The sequence below is a fragment of the Danio aesculapii genome, chromosome 7, assembly GCF_903798145.1.
Source record: "Danio aesculapii chromosome 7, fDanAes4.1, whole genome shotgun sequence".
Taxonomy (NCBI): domain Eukaryota; kingdom Metazoa; phylum Chordata; class Actinopteri; order Cypriniformes; family Danionidae; genus Danio; species Danio aesculapii.
Genome location: NC_079441.1, coordinates 10,755,571 through 10,780,455, shown reverse-complemented (window position 1 = coordinate 10,780,455; position 24,885 = coordinate 10,755,571). Strand labels below are relative to the sequence as shown.

The following is a 24,885-nucleotide window of genomic DNA, read 5'->3' as shown; positions in this document are numbered from 1 at the left end:
CAATGAGCTAAAATACACTAACAACATGTAGCATTACGCAGTGTTTTCTTGTGTAAAACAAGGACACGTCTCTGTTTATAATTTAATATATATTGTTTATAACTCAATCAGACATGATGCAGAATTCCTCAATATTTTATGTCCTTTATTTATTTTTATTCTTTTGCACTGAGTAATTCTAAAATACAAGAATTTGTATACACACCGTCCACTGATACAGATCCAATAATGCTAATCTGGCTGCTGAAACTGCATTTTCAGATGTGAAATATGTTTCAATAAAATATTGCTGCTGAATGTTGCTGTCTTATTCAGTTCTGCATCATGGTATTGTTTTGAACACAAGTCGAACAGTTTTAAAAACAGCATGTAAACATGTGCAAATGTCCTGTACGTACAAAGAGTTTTGGCAGTTGTGTCTGAGTGAGAAAGAGTTGATGAAATTTAAGAGATGTAGTCACTGAATTCATTTTGTGCCAAAACAATGAGAATTGATCCTCAGTTTAGCCCACATAGACGTCTGTTGCGCTCACTATGTGAAGAGATTTGCAAAAGTCACCTAAGGATTGAGAAATTTGACATAGCGTCTGTAAAAAACTGTAATATGAACATGATGCAAAAATAAAATCAGTCAAAGATAACAACAAATGATATTCAAATGCATGATTCGTATGAATAAATATACAGGCAATAAATAAATTTCTTATGAAACACACACACACACACACGCACACACACACACACACACACACACACACACACACACACACACACACACACACACACACACACACACACACACACACTATACCTTACACAGAGCTTATGAGAATAAGAGGCACACTAAAAACCACAGAAACTAACACAGAAAAGACTATTAGAATGTCTACTAGGTAGGCCATCTAGTTGTGAATATGTGATCCTGGATCTCAAACCAGTCTAATGTTGAAGATGTATTTTTGGGAATAGCCAAAATCTGATGATATGAGTCAAAATTATGTAAAAAAAATTCACAAATGTTTAGATTGACTTCCATGGAGAATTTTGTACATTTCTTTCCATAAATCTATCAAAACATTTTTGATTACAGTTTTTCTCAGTGGCTTTGGTGCATTTCTCACAACACTATTTACATTTGCACAACAGTTCATGTATTTCTTAAAACTATTAGTACAAACTGCAAAACCTAGTTGATAACCTGCAAAAGCGCGTCACTTGCTCAAAATGGAGAGCTCATTCCTCAACAGCAAGTATTGATGTCAATGAAAGTGTCATCAAGATGAAAAGTCCTGACACCACTGTTTATGAACAAGATAGTCAAATGTCTTTGTCATGTTTTCATCATGGCAGTTTACTCTGTATTTTTTTCCAATGCAAAAAAGTCAGCACTTGTATACTTGTATACAGCACTTGTAAAATGCTCAAGACAGCACTACAGTATATACTATTTGCACAGCCATTTGAAAACTACAGTAAAGTTAGACATCACTGTATTTAGTGAGGTATCCGAGTACAAGACACTGAATATGTATGTTTCACCTTTTTACTGCATTTGCTCTTTACAATTTTAATGTATTCACAGCATTGTGTAAAAGAATAAACACACCCTCATTTACAACTAACATAAACTCCCTTTGGGTAGAGCTGTGCACAACTGTAAACAATATTACTGTACATATTGGAACTGAACCTACAACATACATACAATATAAATGGACAGCCTTCACAAATCAGCCCAGTAAAATACGGGGTGCCTCAAGGATCAGTTTTAGGCCCTTTACTGTTTACAATATACATGCTACCCCTGGGAGACATTATTAGAAGACATGGGATCAGCTTTCACTGCTATGCAGATGATACTCAATTATATATTTCAACTAAACCTGACGAGACGTCTAATCTGCCCAAGCTAACTGAGTGTATTAAAGATGTTAAAGACTGGATGACCAACAATTATCTTCTCTTAAACTCAGACAAAACAGAATTATTACTTATTGGGCCTAAATCCTGTACACAGCAGATCTCACAACTCGATCTACAATTAGAGGGATACAAAGTTAGCGTTAGTTCTACTATAAAAGATCTGGGTGTCATATTAGACAGCAATTTAACTTTTAAAAATCATATTTCCCATGTCACAAAAACTGCTTTCTTTCATCTGAGAAATATAGCTAAGTTACGAAGTATGCTATCCATCTCAGATGCAGAAAAGCTAGTCCATGCTTTTATGACTTCTAGGCTGGACTACTGTAATGCTCTGTTTGCTGGCTGCCCAGCATCCTCTATTAACAAACTTCAATTAGTACAAAATGCAGCTGCCAGAGTTCTAACCAGGTCTAGAAAATTTGATCACATCACCCCAATTTTATCCTCCTTACACTGGCTGCCTGTTAAGTTTCGTATTGAATTTAAAATATTGCTTCTTACATATAAAGCTTTAAATAATCTAGCTCCTGCTTATCTAACCAATCTTCTGTCTCGCTACAATCCAACTCGCTCTTTAAGGTCTCAAAACTCAGGGCTTCTGGTAGTACCTAGAATAGCAAAGTCGAGTAAAGGAGGTCGAGCCTTCTCATTTATAGCTCCTAAACTCTGGAATAGCCTTCCTGATAACGTCCGAGGCTCAGACACACTCTCCCAATTCAAAACTAGACTAAAGACCTATCTGTTCAGTAAAGCATACACTTAGTGCACCACTTAGGGGGCTTCCACACAGGTTATGCATCTTGCTGATATACACTGTGAACATCAGCTACGCTAATTATTTTCTTTATTCTCCATTTCCACCTGGGGATACTCTTCCCGAGGCCCTCAGACTATGCAGAGTCACTGATTCGATCCAAGACCAACGACGAGATGATCCCAAGGTTTCTATATCCTGGACCTGGCCGAATCCTGAACAACTACTGCGATGGTCATGGAAGAGTGGAGAACATGAGACTGTTTCCTATGACGCTCCAGAGACAGACGAGTCTTCGCTGAGGCCAGCTTCCAGCCTCCGCCACTGAGACTGCAGCTCTGCACAAACGTTTGGCCAGCGGAGAAATTAAAATGGTCGTGCCCAACTGAGCCTGGTTTCTCTCAAGGTTTTTTTTTCTTCACTTCCGCCTTTAGTGAAGTTTTTTTTCCCTCTCCGCTGTCGCCACTGGCTTGCATGGTTCAGGATCTGTAGAGCTGCGCATCGTTGGATTTGCTCTTCAATATTTGGACTCTCAGTAGTGATTATTAAACCACACTGAACTGAGCTAAACTGAACTGAACTTAAACACTACAAACTGAACTACACTGTTCCTATTTACTGTGACCTTTTATGTGAAGCTGCTTTGACACAATCTGCATTGTATAAGCGCTATACAAATAAAGGTGAATTGAATTGAATTGAATTGAATACACAGGTCTGTAAATCATTCATCAAACTGTTCAATTTAGAAGACTTTTTCAGGAAAAAAAGATTTAAAAAGGTTTATAAAATTAGCTTGACAGATTTTGACAACTAGTTCAACATTTTTGTATGTAATGACTCCAGTAATGAAATGAGGACTATTAGATTTATATGGAATGACTATTCAGCATTCACAAGTTTAGTTAATTTTGACTGACATGACATAAGCAAATGATAATGTTATAAAACAGCAGAGAGTTGTATGAAAGCAATTGATGCATGTCCAAAAGCTTTCGCAATTTGTTGGAAGGAATGAGAAACTGCTACTATGATGTGCACAAATGACTAATAGTTTTGAGAAATGCATGAACTGTTGTGCAAATGTAAATAGTGATGTGAGAAATGCTCCAAAGCCACTGAGAAAAACTGTATTAGTAATATGTATGGGAATGAATTGAATTTGGAGAAGTTTAAAGATCTGTCAGTGATTTCTGTCAGTGATTAGATTTTCCAATAGCTGAATCTTGGTCAACTGTTGTTCTGTCCCAACAAAACATACATCAATAGGGTAAATGCGCACAGACTTTTAATTTTCAGTCAGCCAGCCCAAGTGCTTCCGATGAACTGTCTTGGCATTACCAAGTCAGCACGTTTAAGATCTGATTTCTTTAAAAATCAATGATCTTCACTGCCTGATTGAAATACAATATGAAGTGGGTCTCAGACCGGACAAGAAGCACTGCATTACATTCCATTTTTCCCGCCATTTCTTTGAAATAGGAACATTTATTTTACCAGAATATTTTGAATGGACTTTCTGCCTAAACTAATGCTTAAGTCTAAATAAATGATCGTATTTTAATTAAAACATTGATGCTGTAAAAGCAACCATGTTAAATTGAAAATAGTCACATTAAACATTCTCTGGAAGTTTATCATTGGCTGAAAAACACTAGCTGTGCGTATACCCCCCATTAAAGGCTTATTTATTCAGCTTTCACGTGTAGTATAAACTTTAATTTCAAAAGGTAAACTTATGACTGTAGTTTTGGGATCCAGGGTCAAATTTATGAAGATATAGGTGAAAAGGCATAGATGGATGGATGAATGGAGGGATGGATGAAGGACAGATGGTAGATGGAAGATGGATGGACGGACGGACGGACGGACAGACAGACAGACAGACATAAATAGATAGATAGATAGATAGATAGATAGATAGATAGATAGATAGATAGATAGATAGATAGATAGATAGATAGATAGATAGATAGATAGATAGATAGATAGATAGATAGATAGATAGATAGATAGATAGATAGATAGATAGATGGAATTAGAAAGAGATAGATAGATAGATAGATAGATAGATAGATAGATAGATAGATAGATAGATAGATAGATAGATAGATAGATAGATAGATAGATAGATAGATAGATAGATAGATAGATAGATAGATAGATAGATAGATGGAATTAGAAAGAGATAGATAGATAGATAGATAGATAGATAGATAGATAGATAGATAGATAGATAGATAGATAGATAGATAGATAGATAGATAGATAGATAGATAGATAGATAGATAGATAGATAGATAGATAGATAGATAGATAGATAGATAGATAGATAGATAGAATTAGAAAGAGATAGGTAGATAGATAGATAGGTAGATAGATAGATAGATAGATAGATGGATGGATGGATGGATGGACGGACGGACGGACGGACGGACGGACGGACGGACGGACGGACAGACAGACAGACAGACAGACAGACAGACAGACAGACAGACAGACAGACAGACAGACAGATAGATAGATAGATAGATAGATAGATAGATAGATAGATAGATAGATAGATAGATAGATAGATAGATAGATGGAATTAAAAAGAGATAGATAGATAGATAGATAGATAGATAGATAGATAGATAGATAGATAGATAGATAGATAGATAGATAGATAGATAGATAGATAGATAGATAGATAGATAGATAGATAGATAGATAGATAGATAGATAGATAGAATTAGAAAGAGATAGATAGATAGATAGATAGACAGACAGACAGACAGACAGACAGACAGACAGACAGACAGACAGACAGACAGACAGACAGACAGACAGACAGACAGACAGACAGACAGACAGATAGATAGATAGATAGATAGATAGATAGATAGATAGATAGATAGATAGATAGATAGATAGATAGTGAAGTAACTGTCTTAAAGGAGGAGATTAACTGTCTGTTTTTCACTGATGGCCTGGACACCATAACAATAGATTTATTTGCACAGAAGGAACAGCGTGTTCTTTTAGTAGTGCTCCCGAATGGCAGCCAGGGGGCAGCAGAGAACTCTGTAAATGCCCTGTGGATACTCTACACAAACACACACCAAATCACAGTTTCACACACACTTACATCCTGCTAATGTGCTCCTGACAAAATCACAAACATTTACACGACACTCTGGACTCTGGACCAAGGTCTAAAAAGTGCTACGGAGAGTCGCCATCTGTTTCCCGGATGGATGTTCGAGCTCTCGCATTACCAGAGGATCTTGCTCGTGTTTCTGCCAAAGCTTTGATAGCTAGTGTTATTATTTTTTTAATTAAGAAAAATAAACACAATACAAACACACCGTACATTATGTAATGGAGAAAAATAAATAATAAAAACCATAATACACAAAACGGGTATATGAATAAATCATCACTCATTAAAGGCTAAAGATGTACATCCACAGTGTTTGGTGAAGGGGTTCTCCGAGATGCTGCCGTGACGTACGCGGCTCTCCGCCAATCACAATCCTCGAAACAAACATAACCGACCAGCAGCACTTGTCAGTGAGGAAAGAAGAAAACCCACCGCGAAATGCAGGACCATCTTCTCCCAGCGGCGGTGAAATAACCAGAAAGCGATTCATACATCTGTTTTATGCGCTTTTGAGGGATTATATCAGCATTTTTGACTCCTCGAACATTTTCTTTTCGCCTCATTTCGTGTTTCGGCTTGTTTTAAAGGATGTCTGTGGCGGGGTTTAAGAAGCAGCTGCACAAAGCGAGTCAGGTAAGGAGACGCCCGAGTCGAGCTGTTTATGTTTTAAAATACGAGTTTTGAGGCTTTTAACACTTGGATTTTGAGAAAGAGCTCGTGTATTGTGTTGGCTGAAGTGATCTGCTGGGCTATTGTGTTTTAAGAGGCCCGTTAGAGCGGCTGAACCGCTTCAGAGCCGCTTCACTTCTCATCTGAGTATTTCCATCAACTTTGCTTCATTTCCATCAGCGCTTTTGTTTATATATCTCGGGTTCGTCGTGACGCAACTACGCGTTGTTGCACACACGTTTTTTTGTAAATAAATGTATAAATAGGTTTGTTTTTTTTTGTAAATAAATGTACTGTACTGCGGTTTCGACCATTTGTGGTCACGAAATAAACATTAAGAGTTGAAATACAAATGCTAATGGATAAAATCCTGATAAATGTTCAAAAAAATGTTGCACAAACATTTAATTTTGTAAATAATGTACTATACTGCATTTTTGACCATTTTTGGTAACGGTAAAAAAATTAAGAATTAAAATACACCCGTTTCCAGGTGTCTGAATGAACAAAATCATGATAAACGTACAAAAAATGTTTCACACACACCTTTTTTTTTGTAAATAAATGTAATATATAGCATTTTTTGACAATATGTGGTAACGGTAAAAAATATTAAGCATTAAAATACAAATGTTTCCAGGTGTCTGTCTGAATAAAATCCTGAAAATGTTCAAAAAATGTAGACACATTTGTTTTTGTAAATAAATGTACTATACTGCGTGTTTTGACCATTTGTAGTAATAATAGAAACATTAAGAATTAAAATACTAATGTTTCCAGATGTCTTTTTAAATAAAATCCTCATAAATGTACAAAAATATACTTTGCACACACTTTTTTCTTGTAAATAAATGTTTTTATATGTAAATAAATGTACTATACTGCTTTTTTGACAATTTGTAGTAACGATAAAAACAATAAGAATTAAAATGCAAATTATAATGAATAAAATCCTGATAAACATTAAAAAAAAAATACATGTTGCACACCCATTTTTGTAAATCAATTTACTATACTGCGTTTTTCGACAAATTTGTAGTAACGATAAAAAAAATAATTTAAATACAAATGTTTTCAGGTGTCTAAATGAATAAAATCATGATAAATGTAGAAAATACATGTTGCACACATATTTTTTGTAAATAAATGTACTAAACTGCGTTTTTCAACCAATTGTAGTAACGGTAAAAAACATTAAGCATTAAAATACAAATGTTTCCAAGTGTCTGAATGAAAATAATCCTGATAAACATACAAAAAAACATGTTACACACGGTTTTTGTAAATAAATAATAATGAAAATTCCTTAGATTTATATAGCGCATTTCTTGACACTCAAAGCACTTTACACATTGTGGGAATCTCCTCATCCACCACCAGTGTGCAACCTGGAAGACGCGACCACAGCCATATTGCACACCAGCTGATTGGTGGAGAGGAGACAGTGATGAAGCCAATTATGATATGGGGATGGTTAGGAGGCCATAATGGACAGTGGGCAAATTTGGCCACAATGCCAAGGTTAAACAACTACTCTTTTTCGAAGGACATCCTGGGATTTTTCACGACCACAGAGAGTCAGGACCTCAGTTTAACATCTCATCTGAAGGAGCTCACTGTGCAGTATAGAGTCCCCTTCACTACACTGAGGCGTTAGGACCCACACAGACCACAGGTTGAGCGCCCCCTGCTGGCCTCACTAACACCACTTCCGGCAGCAACCTAGCTTTCCCATATGGTCTCCCATCCAGGTACTGACCGGGCGCAGCCCTGCTTAGCTTAAGTGGGTGACCATGTGAGAGCTAGCTGCCGGCAATGTACTATACTGCATTTTTAGACAATTTGTAGTAATGATAAAAACATTAAGAATTAAAATACAAAGATAATAAATAAATAAAACCCTTATAAATGTACAAAAATACATGGTGCACACACATTTAAAAAAAACAAATGTAGGCTACTATAACATTACTGCGTTTTTCCACAACATGTAGTAATGTTAAAACAATAAGAATTAAAATACAAATGTTTCCAGGTGGGGCGCAGTAGGTAGTGCTGTCGCCTCACAGCAAGAAGATCGCTGGTTCGAGCCTCGACTGGGTCAGTTGGCATTTCTGTGTGGACTTTGCATGTTCTCCCTGTTCGCGTGGGTTTTCTCCAGGTGCTCCGGTTTCCCCCACAGTCCAAAGACGTGGTGCAGGTGAACTGGGTAGGATAAATTGTCCATAGTGTATGAGTGTGAATGAGTGTATATGGATGTTTCCCAGAGATGGGTTGCAGCTGGAAGGGCATCTGCTGCGTAAAACATGTGCTGGATAAATTGGCGGTTCATTCCACTGTGGCGACCCCAGATTAATAAAAGGACTAAGCTGAAAAGAAAATGAATGAATGAATGAATGTTTCCAGGTGTCTGAATGAATAAAATCCTAATAAATGTACCAAAAATACATGTTGCACATGCATTTTTTTATAAATAAATGTATAGATAGATTTATTTTTGAAAATAAATGTACTATACTCTGTTTTTTTGACCATTTTCTAGTAATGAAAAAAACATAAAGAATTAAAATTCTGATGTTTCCAGGTGTCTGAATTATGAAAATACTGATAAATGTACAAGAAATACATGTTGCATGCACATTTTTTGTAAATAAATGTACTATACTGCATTTTTCGTCAATTCGTAGTAAGAAAAAAAAATTAAGAATTAAAATACAAACGTTTACAAGTGTCTGAATGAATAAAGTCCACATAAATGTACAAAAACATATATTTACACATTTCTTGTGTAAATAAATGTTTAGATAGATTTATTTAAGTGAATTAATGTACTATACTGTGTTTACATCATGTTGCATGATGATGTCATTTTTGGTTAAGATAACAGAATTGATACGATGCCACTTGTGACCAGGAGATCTGTGATAAACAAGTTTGACTTTTACTCCCTAAAACCTACTAAGTAGTTGCTATCTCTTTAAGTTGCTTATGTGAATGTATATCTCTGTATGTTTACTATCAGTTTTGTGGATTTTTTAAATCAGTATATTTTAAATAAGATGTTTTTTTAAATTATGATTTATATTTGAACAATAATATCATGTTTTAGGTATCTGAATGAAAAAAATCCTGATAAATGTGCACAAAAATTAGACAAATAGACAAATTTTTAGTGCAAATCTAATGTTCTTAAAATATAACTGTATGTTAATAATATATTTAATAATATTTTTTATTAGGAAGACAAAAAAGATGTAATTAAAACAACAACTGTTTTCATATTCTGAATATTTCATCCAAAAAATAATTGATTTATGCAGTTTTTCCAACCTTGCGAATGTCATAACTGGATCTTCTATTGTGAAACTTGTTGCATTAAAGAGTACAATCTCGCGTTCATCTGCGTATCTAACTACAATACAGAAGAAAAGATCTTCTGTTCCCTTGCTACTTCAATTATTTAAAATACCATTTTTTTTCTGACGCATCAAAATACGAAGCCCTGCTGTTTCGCCAAAGACATCATATTTTACCAGCTGGCAGGCAGACAGACGCATTCAGACTCTTTGTTTTGCACTTTCACTTCTGCATGTGAAGTCTTCTTTGTTTAGCTATTCTGAGTTTAGCATCCGCTTTCACTGGAGGATGTGTTTGTTATGGAGAGCTGTCAGACTGCTCTTTACCTGATAAATGTTTAGCAATAACTTGGGCAGCAGGTGGTTTAGGGCTTTAATAATTAGATCGGATCTTGCTACCTCAACCGCAGACGTTAAATTATAGAGGTCACAATTTAATTCCTGTAATTTACAGCGCTGGCTAGCAAAATTAATGCAATGGATAAGGCTTCGCAATCTGCATAACCGTCAACTAACATTATGCATAAGTAGCTCAACTAAAAAAAATTTAATAAAATAAAAAATTAGCTCAACTCAATCCAGAATCTGTAGATTGTCACACACAAAAAAATTGAAATGAGGGATTTACACATCTAAAATTAAGTTTCTTTTTGCTTTATTTGTAAGATTTATAATGTTTAAGTGATGTAAATTGCTAATTTAATGCTACTCTAGTTATAATGTGTTGTAAGTTATTTTATAGTGCTTCTGTGGTGTTTCTATATATATATATATATATATATATATATATATATATTTAGATACATATTTTCATTGTACTATTTCTTTGTTGTAACTGTCAGTATAAGTGTTGTAAGTTACTTAAAGATATTAATACATAATTAAATTTAATTTTATTTAAATTACATTTCTAATTACTGAAAAGTAATTTCATTATTTGCATCTATACTGCATTTCATGAGTTCCCACTTAGATATGCTTGGCGTATAAAGCAGGTTCTCATGCTGTCCCGGGAGAGAACCCTGAGCTCGGAGATATTTGAGCCCAGGGTTCTGCCCGGTCGATAAGCATATCAGGAGATCCGAGATCAGGTAGGTCTCGAGTGCTCCCCCTTTAGAAAAGGGAGGAAAAGGAGGAGATGGGGTGGAAGGGGGGATTCTTCCAAACGAAGATAGAGCAGTAGTGAGAAATTTATCCATTTATAGTAAACTAGGATCGCTCTGATTGGATTATTAATGATTACAGATAAGCGACCAGTCGTGCTCAATCATATCACGTGCTCCTCTCGAAATTAGTTTATGAAACTTCACAAAATCACTATAAATCTAAAAATTATAGAAATTAAACCATTAGAATTTTTACATTTTAGCGTAACTATATGTATCAAAACACAGAATGTATCAAAGTTATGACATCCTATTTCTTTTCTCTTTTTTGTTTTTAGACTTTCAAACACAACAACTTACAAATTTGGTCCAATCAGCATGCAATATACATGCAACATGCAATATACTAACAATACATACAGAAGTATAGTGATGATAGATTAATACAATAATAAAAAAATAAAAAGACAAAAAGGAAACAAATAATTATAAAATAAACACAAATAATAATAATAATAAAAAAATATTGACCTTCTATTTTAATGTAAATTAGTCTAATCCTCTTCAATTAAACTACTTCTTGCAGAATTTATGTTTTTAAAATAATCCATGAAAGGTTGCCAGATTTTATAAAATTTGTTCTTTTTCCTTTTTAGGCAGATTTTCTCCAGTTTCAAATGTTTCATTACATCCCTCATTAGATGTATGTCGGAGCAGCTTTCCGTTTCCAGTTTAATAATATTAACCTTTGTGCTAATAGACAGACAAATTGATCTGCATTTTGTTCTGTACAGTTTTTAGTTATATCAAAATCTGCCTAGAACTGCGATACGGGGATTTGGATCTATTGGCTTTTGACCTATTTTTGAGAATGTTAGAAAAATATTTTCCCAGTAAGATAATAATTTTGGGCAGCTCCAAAACATTTGAGCCTGTGATGCTGGTTCTAGCCCACACCGATTATGTGCTGGGTCCACTTCTGGAAATATCTCAATAAGTTTTTGTTTGGACCAATGTAAGAGATGTATTAACGTTAAATTGTATGAGGTCATGCCTTGCACATACCGATTATCTGTGGGTCTGCTCAAGGGCAATCTCCCATTGCTCTTCAGTGATTTCAACACATTAAAATCTTCCTCCCCGGAGGATTTTCGGTATTTAAAGTTGCTGTGTTTGTTAACTGGAAGAGCATTTCATATATATATATATATATATATATATATATATATATATATATATATATATATATATATATATATATATATATGAAATGACATCGTATTTCATCATATATTTACATTTCTGTATTTCCTCATATATTTACATTTCTCTTAAACGTGTGCAGCTGTCTTGATAATTGTAACCTTCAGTTTAAAGTAGAATTATTCTGCAAAACATATTTGCATCACAAAAAAATACAGTTACTCAGCTTCTCTGAACTGATTTACACAGAATTTTCAGGATTTATGCAAGCAAGAATTTATTAAGGCAAGTACATTAGTCATTTATTTACCTAAAAATTTTAATTAATCCTCTTTTATAGCAGCTAAGTAATTTATTTACAGTAAATTTGTATTTTTACAATTTATTTCCGGCAGCTGGGGTGCTGGAAATAAACGAAACGTAAAATAACGGTTGCTAAATTACAGAAATATACCATTATATAACATAATAATTTACATTTCTGGTAAATTTCTGTAATTTAATATCTGTTGTTTTAGGGTCCATTTCTGTAATTTAACGGCCGCTATTTTACGTTTCTTTGTACCCCAGCTGCCGGAAATAAACCGTAAAATTACGGATTATTTTTACAGTGTGGTTAATTTGTAATTAATTGCACACAACAATGGTAACTATATGAAACGAAAATGTATTGTTTTATATGTTTTTATTATCAGCACTCAAATAATTTTAGTCAGTGTTTGTTACTGTTTATTAAAATGCTCTATTTTTCGATAAGCCACATTATTGCACAAATTAGATCATTATCTCAGTCATAACCTAAACAAACCAGAAAAAGGATTTTGGACACATGCAGCCTTACCTAATCAGCATGGCCTTTTGTTTCCCGTCGTATTGTTTTTGAACCACATGCTGTGCCCACCGGCAAATCTGCAGTTTGTGTGTTTTAAAAAAATATTATAATGGCTCATTGGCACACATGTTTTGAAGGAATAAAAAAGCGGATATTTTCCAAAGTGGGCCATAATAAGCTTTTCTCTCTATACTGCAGTATTTCAGACTTGCGCTGGTGACATTTCTATAAACCCTGAGGCAATACACGTATTTCTTTTATCATAAAAAGTGACATATTAAAAGGAAACACTACCCTAAACAGAGCGAGTCATGACATGTTGCATTCACATCGCACTACTCATTTTATCACAGTAATTTCCCTAACATTAGGCACACACTTTCAATAGTGAAATGAGTTGAATCATGGCTAAGCTTGAATAGTTTACAGTTGCTTTACTAGATTTTGCATTCACACTGGTGTTGTTTACATACAGTACTCCTTTAAACTGAATTTTTATTCAGCGCACAGGCAACCAAATTGGTGGCTGAAATGCAGGTCTGGTCTGATTGGACAAAATTTGGTTTCAATTAGGGTTGTCAAAAGTATCAAGTTTGGTACCAATCAGTACTGAAATTTTAAAAAACGTCCATCTTCTGCTTATAATTGAGCGATGTTCAGTTTAGGGTACTTTCACACCTGTAGATCTATTGTTTTGTTCCGAAACAGGGATTAAAATTGCTACAATGTTTATTTTTGTTCTTGGTGCGTTTCGCTTTCACACAGCAACGTTCATAGACGGACCAAAACAGTTAAAACAAGTCACATGCAAGTAAACTCTTCTCACACTGGTCAGAGTTTTAAGGTTTACTTTTCGGAGACCCGCGGGTTCTGCTCAGCTGTCATGCGTCCTTATTTTAATTTATTATTTAATCAATAATATTATTTATTACATCATTATTTTAATTGACGATGATGAGAAATGAAACGAAGAGGTGCACTTTAATTTTGACACCCATAAACATCATCACCAAATATAAATCATAGAGGTAAGACTTTCTCATACATAGCCTCATTTCAGTTGTCAAGTTTTGTTAAAATCTATTTATTGAATCTATCAATCTATATTAAAAAAACGCTGGCTGTCGGCGCCAGTGGTGTAGTGCTTAGTGCGTCGACACATACACTCTGGTGATTACGGCGACCCGAGTTCGATTCCCACCTTGTGGTCCTATGCCGATCCTTCCCCTCTCTCTGCTCCCCACACTTTCCTGTCAATACTCTCTACTGTCCTATCAATTAAAGGTGAAACCCCCCCCCCCCCCCCCCCAAAAAAAAAAAACAAAAAAAAACAATTATATATATATAAAAAATTGGCTAGAATTCTGCATTACAGGCCAACATTATAGAGAGAAATACCAGATGAAGTGAGACAATAGTCATATCAGGAAGCAGATCAATGTTGATCTTACTTTTGAGGTGTCAGTGCAGAAATAAACAAAACAAAAGACCTAATACAAAATATTATAAGATTAAAATATGGAAAAATTATCAGATGGTAATTTATCTCGAATTTATCTCGATATATATATATCAGTGTTTTTCTCTAGGGTTTGTTCCAGCTGTGACTGTGCTGTGCAGACTGTGTTGGGCATTTTACACAGATCTATCAGCTACATGTGGCATTATTTCATTGACAAATATTGTGAGCGCAGTATTACAAGTCGAGATCGCATTCATGCAATAGCCTACGAGCGTGTCAATCTCTGTGCTCGAGCGCCAACTTCCTCTGCTCTTGCACAAAACTTATTGCGCGCCCTAAAATATCCGCTGCTCAAGTGCTGATTTTCTTGTGCGCTCTCAAATAAACGCTGCTGAAGTGTGATTTAGCGTGATTATGTAACGAGGATGTCTGCAACATTTATCAGATTTGCTAGGAATATTTATGAATGTCTTCAACAGACCTACAGAGCGGCATTAATGCGTCCTGAAGTAAAGTGAAACGGCTATAAACTCCAGCAAGATAAAGTCGTTGTATGCAGAACCACACATAAATAAAACTATAAATAAAATATAATTATGGAAACTGTTCATCATAACTGAAAGCTACGCCGTGTTTGCTGGCCTCATGCATCACGCACGTCTATCAGCACGTCACCTTAAAGGGTTGAACAAAGAGCGCACAACACTACTACGATTACAGAAAAGTTTGATATATATATATATATATATATATATATATATATATATATATATATATATGTCATCGATTCACAGATACACAAACAATGGATCATTTCAAAGTCGTGTTGATCAGCTAGCGTGTCTACAAGCTTTCATACGTACGATCCGCTGATGGATCGACTGATTGACGCGTCTTTGAACCGCTCCATTAGTATTGCAATAACAATATTTCTTAAAATGTAACACTTCCCTAGAAAAATGCCATTTTTGTTAGCAACATTTTAAAGTCATTTAACTAATGAAATTGAAATAAACTATTATTAACTATTATATATCTAATTCTGACAAAAAATGTGTCAAAGTGCAAACTATTAGTCTTTAAAACAATGTGAATGAGTGAAAACCTTAGCAGGTATTCTGAATCTGATTGGCTGTTGTCATTTTCCTTTCCATTGGTATTTGTTTTCAGCTTTGGGTTCACCTTTAAGTCGCTCGAGTCAATAGCAGAACAACAATTACTCAGGAATTAGGGATAAAGATAGTAAGGCCCCATCTGATTGGTCAAATTTACAAAAACCACCAATGCATAGAATAAATGTGATTTGTAATGCATGTCTGCGATACGTATATTATATATACTTTAATCATGATAACAGTAATTTCGCGATATATTATGCAGCTCTACTCAATATATGGATTATTGCACCAAGCCTACCAATGAAGCCATGAATAAACAATGTTGTTCAGTGTTAACTAGGCATGTGCCGGTATCACATTTTCATGCTGCGATTAATTGATTGAGCTTTTATCACGGTATACGGTATTATCACGATATTGTAATTTTACTAGAGAAACAGGTAAAAAACACAAAAAACTTCAGTTTCGTCAACTTAGTAACTTTAATAACTTTTTAATTAACTAAAAGTACTTCAAACATTTAAATGCAAATAAATATAAATAAAACAATACACAATATAAAAGTAAACTTGAGCAATTATATCAAAGTGAATGTGCAAAGGGAAACCGTCTTCGATCAGCAATCCCTCTGAATTTTTTTGGAACCCAAAATATTTCCAAACCTCTGACTTTTTTTTTGAAGGGGGATAAATTGTCGGCAGCGTTCCTCCTTCCGCCATGCTTCTTCTTCGTGTGAGGATTAGAGAGCGGTGGCAGCGGCGGCGCGCCCTGCGTGCACACAGTGCTTCTACATGCGGGGATTGTTTATATCAGAATGCGCATCAGTTCTGCGCAGCATATACGCAGTGTTTCTTCAAGCGGTTGATGGAAAATAAGCTGAAGGGGGATAAATTGTCGGCAGCGTTCCTCCTTCCGCCATGCTTCTTGTTCGTGTGAGGATTATAGCAACCCAGGCTCATTCTGAAAACGTAGTCTCGGGGACGTTTCTGGAGACCGCGAGATACGTAGCCGGGGGTACGTCCGGCTGCATTTCATTTTTTAAGCGAACGCTGCGGGGCGGTGTGACGCCGTTCCTTTCGGCGATTGCCGGCCGGCCGCTCGCCTCCGTGTGGAGGGCTTTCCCGCTGCAACCAGTTTGTCCGGTTAGCTCTTCGTGTACTTTGGCGGACTTGAGGCGCAGGGAGGGGCTGACCACGACGACGACCGGGTTCGAGTCCGGGGAAGAGCGGTTCCAGAAATCAGGTAAGAAAACAAAATCCAAAAAATGAAGAGAACAAGTTCGTCACAGGGTGAGGATGTACTCAAAATCTGAAAACGTGGTAAAAATCAGACGAGGGCTTTTCTTTTTCTGGACGGCTTTTGTGAATCGTCAACGGTTGGGTTTAGGGACAGAGGAGGAGGGTGGGTCAGCCGATTGGCCGGTCGCACGGTCAATCATTCTGTCGTCCAGGCAGACAGGCTGAAGGTCGTTCGACAGCGGCCTCTAGCGGGTTTACGCGAGGACGGCGCGGGAGAAAGCGCGCACAGCGGCCTCTCGCGGATTCGCGAAAACAAAAACTGCAAAAATACGTACCTCCCGGGACGTATCTCGCGGTCTCCAGAAACGTCCCCGGGACTACGTTCTCAGAATGAGCCTGGGTTGGATTATAGTGCGGTGGCAGTGGCGGCGTGCACACAGTGCTTCTACATGTGGGGATTGTTTACATCAGAGTGCACATCAGTTCTGCGCAGCATATACGCAGTGTTTCTTCAAGCGGTTGATGGAAAATAAGCTAAGGCGCGTTCTAAGAATATAAATTCGGATCTATAATTTTTCACGGTATTTTGAAGTGCCCGCGATAACAATATCGTGCATATTCATTACCGTGATTTATCGCATTACCGAATACCGGCACAAGCCTAGTGTTAACCTGTTTAGAGGTGTAAGCACCTTAGTTATGACTCTAAGCATTATTGTAAATCTCATTTGGGTTGATATCGAATGTTTAACTTAATTGAATAATATTTTGGTTATTACTCATGTTCATCTTAACTGCTTTGTCTTGCACTCCAGTAGTCTCTAATACAAAGTTTACTAGTTGTCATTAGTTGATGCCATTGTTAAAACAGATTTTGAGCCGGTAAGCACCAGACAGGCAAGAACTTGTCTGTAATATTGTCCTGTTTTCCTCTGTTCTCACTGTATTCAGCAGATCCCTGCGTGAATGAATTTGTCTGGTGTCAGTTTCACTTTTACAGATTGTTTCTCAGAAAATCTGAATTCTTCAGGAACGAATGCAGGTAGTGTTTGGAGGGATTTTTCCAATGAAATCAGAGTAAATTAGTAACCAGATTTCAACATGAATCAGGGAGAGGCATGATTGATAGAGTGTGAGTTATTGGTAAAACATGCAAAATGATGTTGTTTGCATAAGTTGCTGTAAGTGCAAAGGTCTTTTTTAATTGATTTATTTATGCTTGTTTCAAGTGCTATGCAGAAAAAAAGAAACTGCTTTTTGAGATTATGGTGAATAACAGATACCTATTCATTCTCATGGGGTTTTGTTTACAATTAGAAATAAAAGGGAGAAGCTCAGTTGATTTTATTGGCTTTCCTTAAACTCATTCAGTCTGATTTTCACACATGGATGAAATAGAAATCTAGTTGTTGTCTCTCGATACTGTAAATTACTGTAAATACTGTAATGTAAATACTGTTTCCTAGAATCATACCCAAAACGTCTGCTAAATGTTTGTAAAAGGTCCAATCATGATTCTTTGTCATACAAAAGGAACATTAAAATATTACCCGAAATATATTGTTTTTAGCACTTTTATCAGACCCAAAACACTTCTGCTAAATGTTTTTCAATGGCCCAGTCATGATAATTTGGCATGCAAAAGGAATGTTAAAATATTGCCCGAAATATCCATCATTATCTATTTTTAGGCATGGGACGATAACCGTTTTCAAGGTATACCGCAGTTTGCAAAAGTCAAGGTTTTAAAACCGTCAAAATATTCTGCTGTACCATTCCTAAGGTATGTGTGAGATTTTTATTTACTTTTTTTCTTTTTATTTTGTTTTTTTGAACAACAGTATCTCCAGCTGAAAATATATCCAGAGATGCCGTTTTAAATTGTAAAGAAATCCGTTTTTTAAATAAATGAAGACAGCAGAAGTCAGTGATTCATTTGAATTAATTAGCTTGATGTGTTTACTGCTCCAAAAATATTAAATGTTCCTCAAAATAAATTATATTGTGTTCAAATGTTTTACCCAGACATTTAAAAAGAATATATTTTAGAGCAGTAATCACAATACCGAGAAACCGTGAAACTGCAATATTTTATTCCAAGGTTATCATACCATCAGAATCTGAAACTGGCCCATGCCTATCTATTTTTAACACTTTTATTCATTTTTTTCTTTATATTTAATTGCTAATTTAGATGAGGGGTGCCCAAATTTTTTTTTGTGAAGCGCCTAAAACCAAACTTGATTGAGGGCTGTGGGCCGAAAGTAAATATACCAAGCTGTATTACATCAAAGTTTCCATGGGTAATTTCCAAATTTTTTTCCTAATATTTAAAAATTACTAAAAACATTGCTTTAAGGGTGATGCGGTGGCACAGTAGGTAGTGCTGTCGCCTCACAGCATGAAGGTCGCTGGTTTGAGCCTCGGCAGGGTCAGTTGGCGTCTCTGTTTGGAGTTTGCATGTTCTCCCCGTGTTTGCGTAAGTTTCCTCTGGGTGCTCCGGTTTCCCCCACAAGTCCAAAGACATGCGCTATAGGTAAATTGGGTAAGCTAAAATTGCCCGTAGTGTATGTGTGTGAAGGAGAGCATGTGAGTGTTTCCCAGAGATGGGTTGCAGCTGGAAGGGCATCTGCTGCGTAAAACATGTGCTGGATAAGTTGGCGGTTCATTCCATTGTGGTGACCCCTGATTAATAAAGGGACTGAGCCGAAAAGACAACGAATGAATGAATATTGCTTTAAATTATATTATATATTATAAATTATATATATATATATATGTATATATATAAATATGTATGTATATACACACAGATGAAGTCAGAATTATTAGCCCCCTTTGATTTAAATAATATATATATTTCAATTCTTTTCAATATTTCGCATGAAATTAAATGCTTAATCTTTCTATTTCTAAAGATGTTCAGTGACTAAACTAATATTTTAATAAATATATCAGTTTATTAATTTGTTTTGTTCAAATGCACCCAAATATATGAGCTATATTCAGTGAGAAATGAATACAAATATTCATTATGTTGATGTTCAGTTATGTTAAGCACTGTAAATGTACTTTTTAAGCATTTATCATGTGTGTTAGATGTAATAACAACATAAAAACACCCTTTTAATGCCATTGCTTTAAGCGTATTGCATCATGAAAGCAATATTGTGCACCAAACTGAAACGTTGTACTTAAATACATTTTGTTTCAGTACAAAATCAGAAACCAACAGTGAAATTAAAGCAAAGAACACACACATGCTGAGAGTGTGTGCTTTACATCGACATTAAAACAGCAGAAATAATACTAACCGACAGATGTGTTTACACGGTCTTCAGCTCAGTTGCTGGCACATTCATTATTGATTATGTCCTATCGATCCCAGCACCCACTCCTGTAGAGGAACATCATTGTGACGAGGCTGATCTATGTTTATTACTCACATTAGCGAGTGCTCCCACGGCCCGCTGGCACAGTAATGCTTTACTGCAGATGGCTGAGAGCAGACGCTACTAGAGTTATTCTAGCGCACAGTGGAATGTAAACCACTTATATGGGCCACAGTCCGTTTTTGACTGCTGGTTTGTTTTCAGCTTGGAAGTTTGGGAACACCGTGAGTGTAAAGCCTTATTTGGATAACAATTGTTGCTATTGGGGACATCTTTATATATATATATATATATATATATATATATATATATATATATATATATATATCTCAATAGGTCCTCAGTAGACTTGCACGATATAAAAAAAAACTGGAATAGCGATATATTATTTTTATGCGATACTGAGTATAATTTTACCAGATGAATTGGACCACTGTATTTGAAAATAACTGGTCATTTTAGATTGATTGGGATGATTTTGTTGAGCAGCGGATCTGCTTAAAATATTAAAAACCATTCAGGCTATTGACAAATACAGAAGAGCAAATGTTTGGATGGCAATTGACTAGGCTTGGGACGATTGGAAATAAGCAGTGAATTGTGCACAGTTATCTGCTTTAAGTAGTTGGAGCGTTTTAATAACTGACAGTCTCCTCGCCATAGTAAGCTACCGCCATATAACGCATATGTGATAAATGATGTCAGTACATAATAACCAGTTATGATTATTACTCAACCGATACCGAATTGTTCGCGTCTGCATCGTGGTGCATTAAAGAAACAATTAATTTTGACACCCTTATTGTAAAAGTCAAGGGTTTATAACTTGCTACATTTTTTTTGTTATACCATTCCTACGGCATGTGTATGTTTTTTTTTAATTTATTTAGTGTTTTACGGTAACAGTATGTCCAGCAGAAAAGTACTCTCTACATCAAAAGCTACTGGTCCGCCCATCCTTCAGGAAACATTTAAGAAACAAATCACTTATAATCCAACATCCAAGCATGCGACAGACCTGAACTGTGCAGCGGCTTTACTTTAAATCCAAAGAAAAGAAAGATATCCAAAGATGCCTTTTTTGGATGTAAAGAAATCTGCGTTTTTGAAACTAATAAAGACAGCAGAAGTCAATTGGTTTATTTGAATTATTTAGCCTGACATGTTTACTGTGCCAAAATATTTTAAATGTTTCTTAACCTGTATTGTGTTCGATGGGGAAAAAGTTGTTGTTTTTTTCTCAGACTTTATTAAAAAGAAAATATTTTTGCAACACAGGCTCATTGTGGATACGTAACCCTGTCTACATTTCTGGAGAGCGCGAATTATATAGCCAGAGGTATGTCTGTGTATTTCATTTGTAAAACGAACAATACGGGGTGATACGATGCTCCAATGGCTTTTGTTCCTTTTAGCGCTACCAGCTGACTGCTTACCTCCTTGTAGACGGCTTTTTCATTGTTACCAGTTTTACGTGGTAAAATCACGTGGCCGCTACTGCTTTTATTTTTCTAGATTCCTTTTGAAAGTAAGTTTAGGGAAGGGGTGGGTGGGTTAGCCAGTCAGTCGACAGCAATTTGGCCTGGTCAGCTGAAGTATATATTGCACCTTCTGGTGGATTTACTCAAGAAGAGGATGATCGAGAGAAATTTGAGATAATCAGAAAGCGTACACAGCAGCCTTGCATAATCAAAAACTGTGAGAGTACATCTGGTTACGTATTTCGCTGTCCCCAAATGTAGACCTGGGTACATATCCATAATGAGCCTGGGTTGTATTTTAGAGTACCTTGATAACATGAAACTGTGATATTTTTATTTGAAGGTTATATTGCGCCCTCTTGTGGATTTACCCAAGAAGAGAAAGCGCAAGAGAAATTTGAGATCATCAAAAAGCATTGAATGTGCTTTTGAGGCATTGAAGAAATGCCTAATGAACACAAAGTTTTGCACTAGTAATATCAGTGTACATTTTAACAAAGGAGGCTCATGCTTTTCATGCACCTTCGCCCTACACTTTACACCATGGTCACTAAAAAAGAGTGTTTTATCTCACCAATAGCATGCTGCGTTTAAGTAATCAGCATTGCAAATCCTTTTCTGGGATGTTTTTGTCTTGGTAATAATGTTTTTGCATTATACATTTGTGCCTAGCCATTGAAGCACAGCTTGTGTGCAGATCCACCACCACGCAGTGTTTATGTAATTATGCAGAATTCACAGTTGAATGCGAGAGCTGTTTTGCAGAGAATAAAAGGCAGTGTTTTGCTGTGTGTTGTGTCTTTTAGCTCACCGGTGTCTCTCAGAACACCGCAGGAAATATTGCGCTTGGGTAAATAGTTGCGATAGAAGAAAGAAAGGCCCAAAATAAACCTAGATGTTTTACACTCATAGTATTTTCAATGCACTCACTCATCTGCTTTACACTGTAGTGTTGATTTGTGACCTTTCTCATCAGAACTATGATATTCTTGAACAATGAAAAGGTCTGAAGGTAGGTAATGGAATAATGTAATGTACTCTGTAATACCATGAAATCTGGCAATTCATTAGGATGATAAATATATTTACACCGGTGAGCTAAAAGACACAACACAAAGAAAAAACACTGCCTTTTATTCTCTGCAAAACAGCTCTCGCCTTCACCTGTGGATTCTGTATAATTACATAAAAAATAATAAATACTAACAGACGAAAGATATGACAGACAACACAATCTCAAACACAATCTCAATGAACACTCGATGCTTGCTGTAAACTACAAGCTGCGTTATTTAAGGGCATTATTACAACATTGATTAGATCTTTGTTGTCAAGCTTATGTTTCCATGTTAATATCAAGATATTTTCTTTGAAATCTGCAATACCACTATTTTCCCTCATTGACAGTAAAGTAACTAGCATTTATATATTTAAAGGACATAATAACAGAGGAATATTTAAAATAATAGCATATTAAATATACAGCATATATATATATATATATATATATATATATATATATATATATATATATATATATATATAAATTACATGTTGTTTTATTTGTATGTATGTATGTGTGTATATATATATATATATATATATATATATATATATATATATATATATATATATATATATATATATATATATATATATATATATATATATATAAATATAAATATATATATATATATATATAAATATAAATATATAGCCAGGGGTATATATAATGAGCCTGGGGTGATTTTTCTGCAGCTTTTATTGAAACCACACTGATGAATCGGTTCTTGAAAATGAGGAATCGGAAATAGTTTCCACCCATGAACAAGCAGCGCTCATTTGTTGTTGTTATTTTATTGTTTAGTTGTTGTTTTTACTGTAAAGGAAGAGGTCTCGTCAGTCAGAGCAGCTGCATTGATCCTAAGGCATTGTCTTTATTCTCCGGAGAGGAAAAAAGGTCAGAGCTCTCGTGCTGTGAAGCTCTTTCACAAACCACTGTATTTTTACTCCGCAACCCTGCAGGAAATTACACTTCTGAGAGAACGTTTAGTCTGTGACTCAGTCCTCGATGTCCTCAGATGTTTGACTTTTTACTAAGCTCCTTGTTCACTCAAGCAGGTTTTGTCGATTTAATTTGGCTTTTGATTCATTTTAAGATGAAAAGTAATCAAAACGGAAAGTATTTAATATGTTTGCAAGCATTCATCTTTGAATATCACACAAAATATATAGATATTTTAAGCATAAATGTGTTAGTTTAAACACACACACACACTAGAGCTGGGCCAATAAACAATATTAAATTGAATCGCAATAAAATTTACGTCAATGGCGAAGATAAGATCTGGACTTTTTTATTGTATATTGGTCTGAGAGCCAGTAAAACAGCTGGAATGTGCAACAATGGGAATCCAAAAGTGTGTTAATATTAGTGATTTATATAAACACACATATAAACACACGTATACATTAGTGGTGCTACGGTTCTCTGTAAAATATCGAATCATCTCGTTGTCCTCTTCAGAATATGCATTAATAATCTTGGTTTAGTGATAAAAACAACTGCAACAAAGCAAAAACAAGTTCTGTCTTGTACGCTTCCGATTATCTTTCGCATTGCGCTTGCGAGGATCTGTCCAATTACCTCTTAGTATGTAAATCTGTCGTTGATGTTTCTTCACGTGTCAGCATGGCAAGTTAAGGAGATACATTTAGTCTCTTTATTTTTCATTTTATTTGAACATACAAATTTAAAATAGCCTTATTTTTTTATTAATGAAAGGGCATGGAAATCTACAGTAATATGCGTAAAGCCTGTTGCATTGTCAGATGTTAGTTACCTGATTAATATGTACTGTATATTGGACATACAGTTAAAGTCAGAATTATTAGCCCTCCTGAATTATGAGCCCCCCTGTTTAATTTTTTTTCCCAATTTTCTGTTTAACGGAGAGAAGATTTTTTTCAACACATTTCTAATCATAATAGTTTTAATAACTCATCTCTAATAACTGATTTATTTTATCTTTGTCATGATGACAGTAAATAATATTTGACTAGATATTTTTCAAGACACTTCTATACAGCTTAAAGTGACATTTTAAGACTTAACTAGGTCAGTTAGGTTAACTAGGCAGGTTAGGGTAATTAGGCAAGTTATTGTATAACGATGGTTTGTTCTGTAGACTATCGAAAAAATA

The 24,885-nt window shown here is 35.4% G+C and overlaps 1 protein-coding gene across 1 annotated transcript in view; it reads left to right on the top strand.

The window, feature by feature from the left end:
- The first annotated feature begins 6,252 nt into the window (after positions 1 to 6,252).
- The window catches only part of sh3gl3a (SH3-domain GRB2-like 3a), a 69,988-nt gene continuing 51,355 nt past the window's right edge, over positions 6,253 to 24,885 (top strand). Inside the window, exon 1 of the mRNA XM_056461029.1 lies at positions 6,253 to 6,458. Within this exon, the coding sequence (XP_056317004.1) occupies positions 6,414 to 6,458 (45 nt within the window). The 5' untranslated portion in view covers positions 6,253 to 6,413. The remainder of the gene's footprint in view (positions 6,459 to 24,885) is intronic.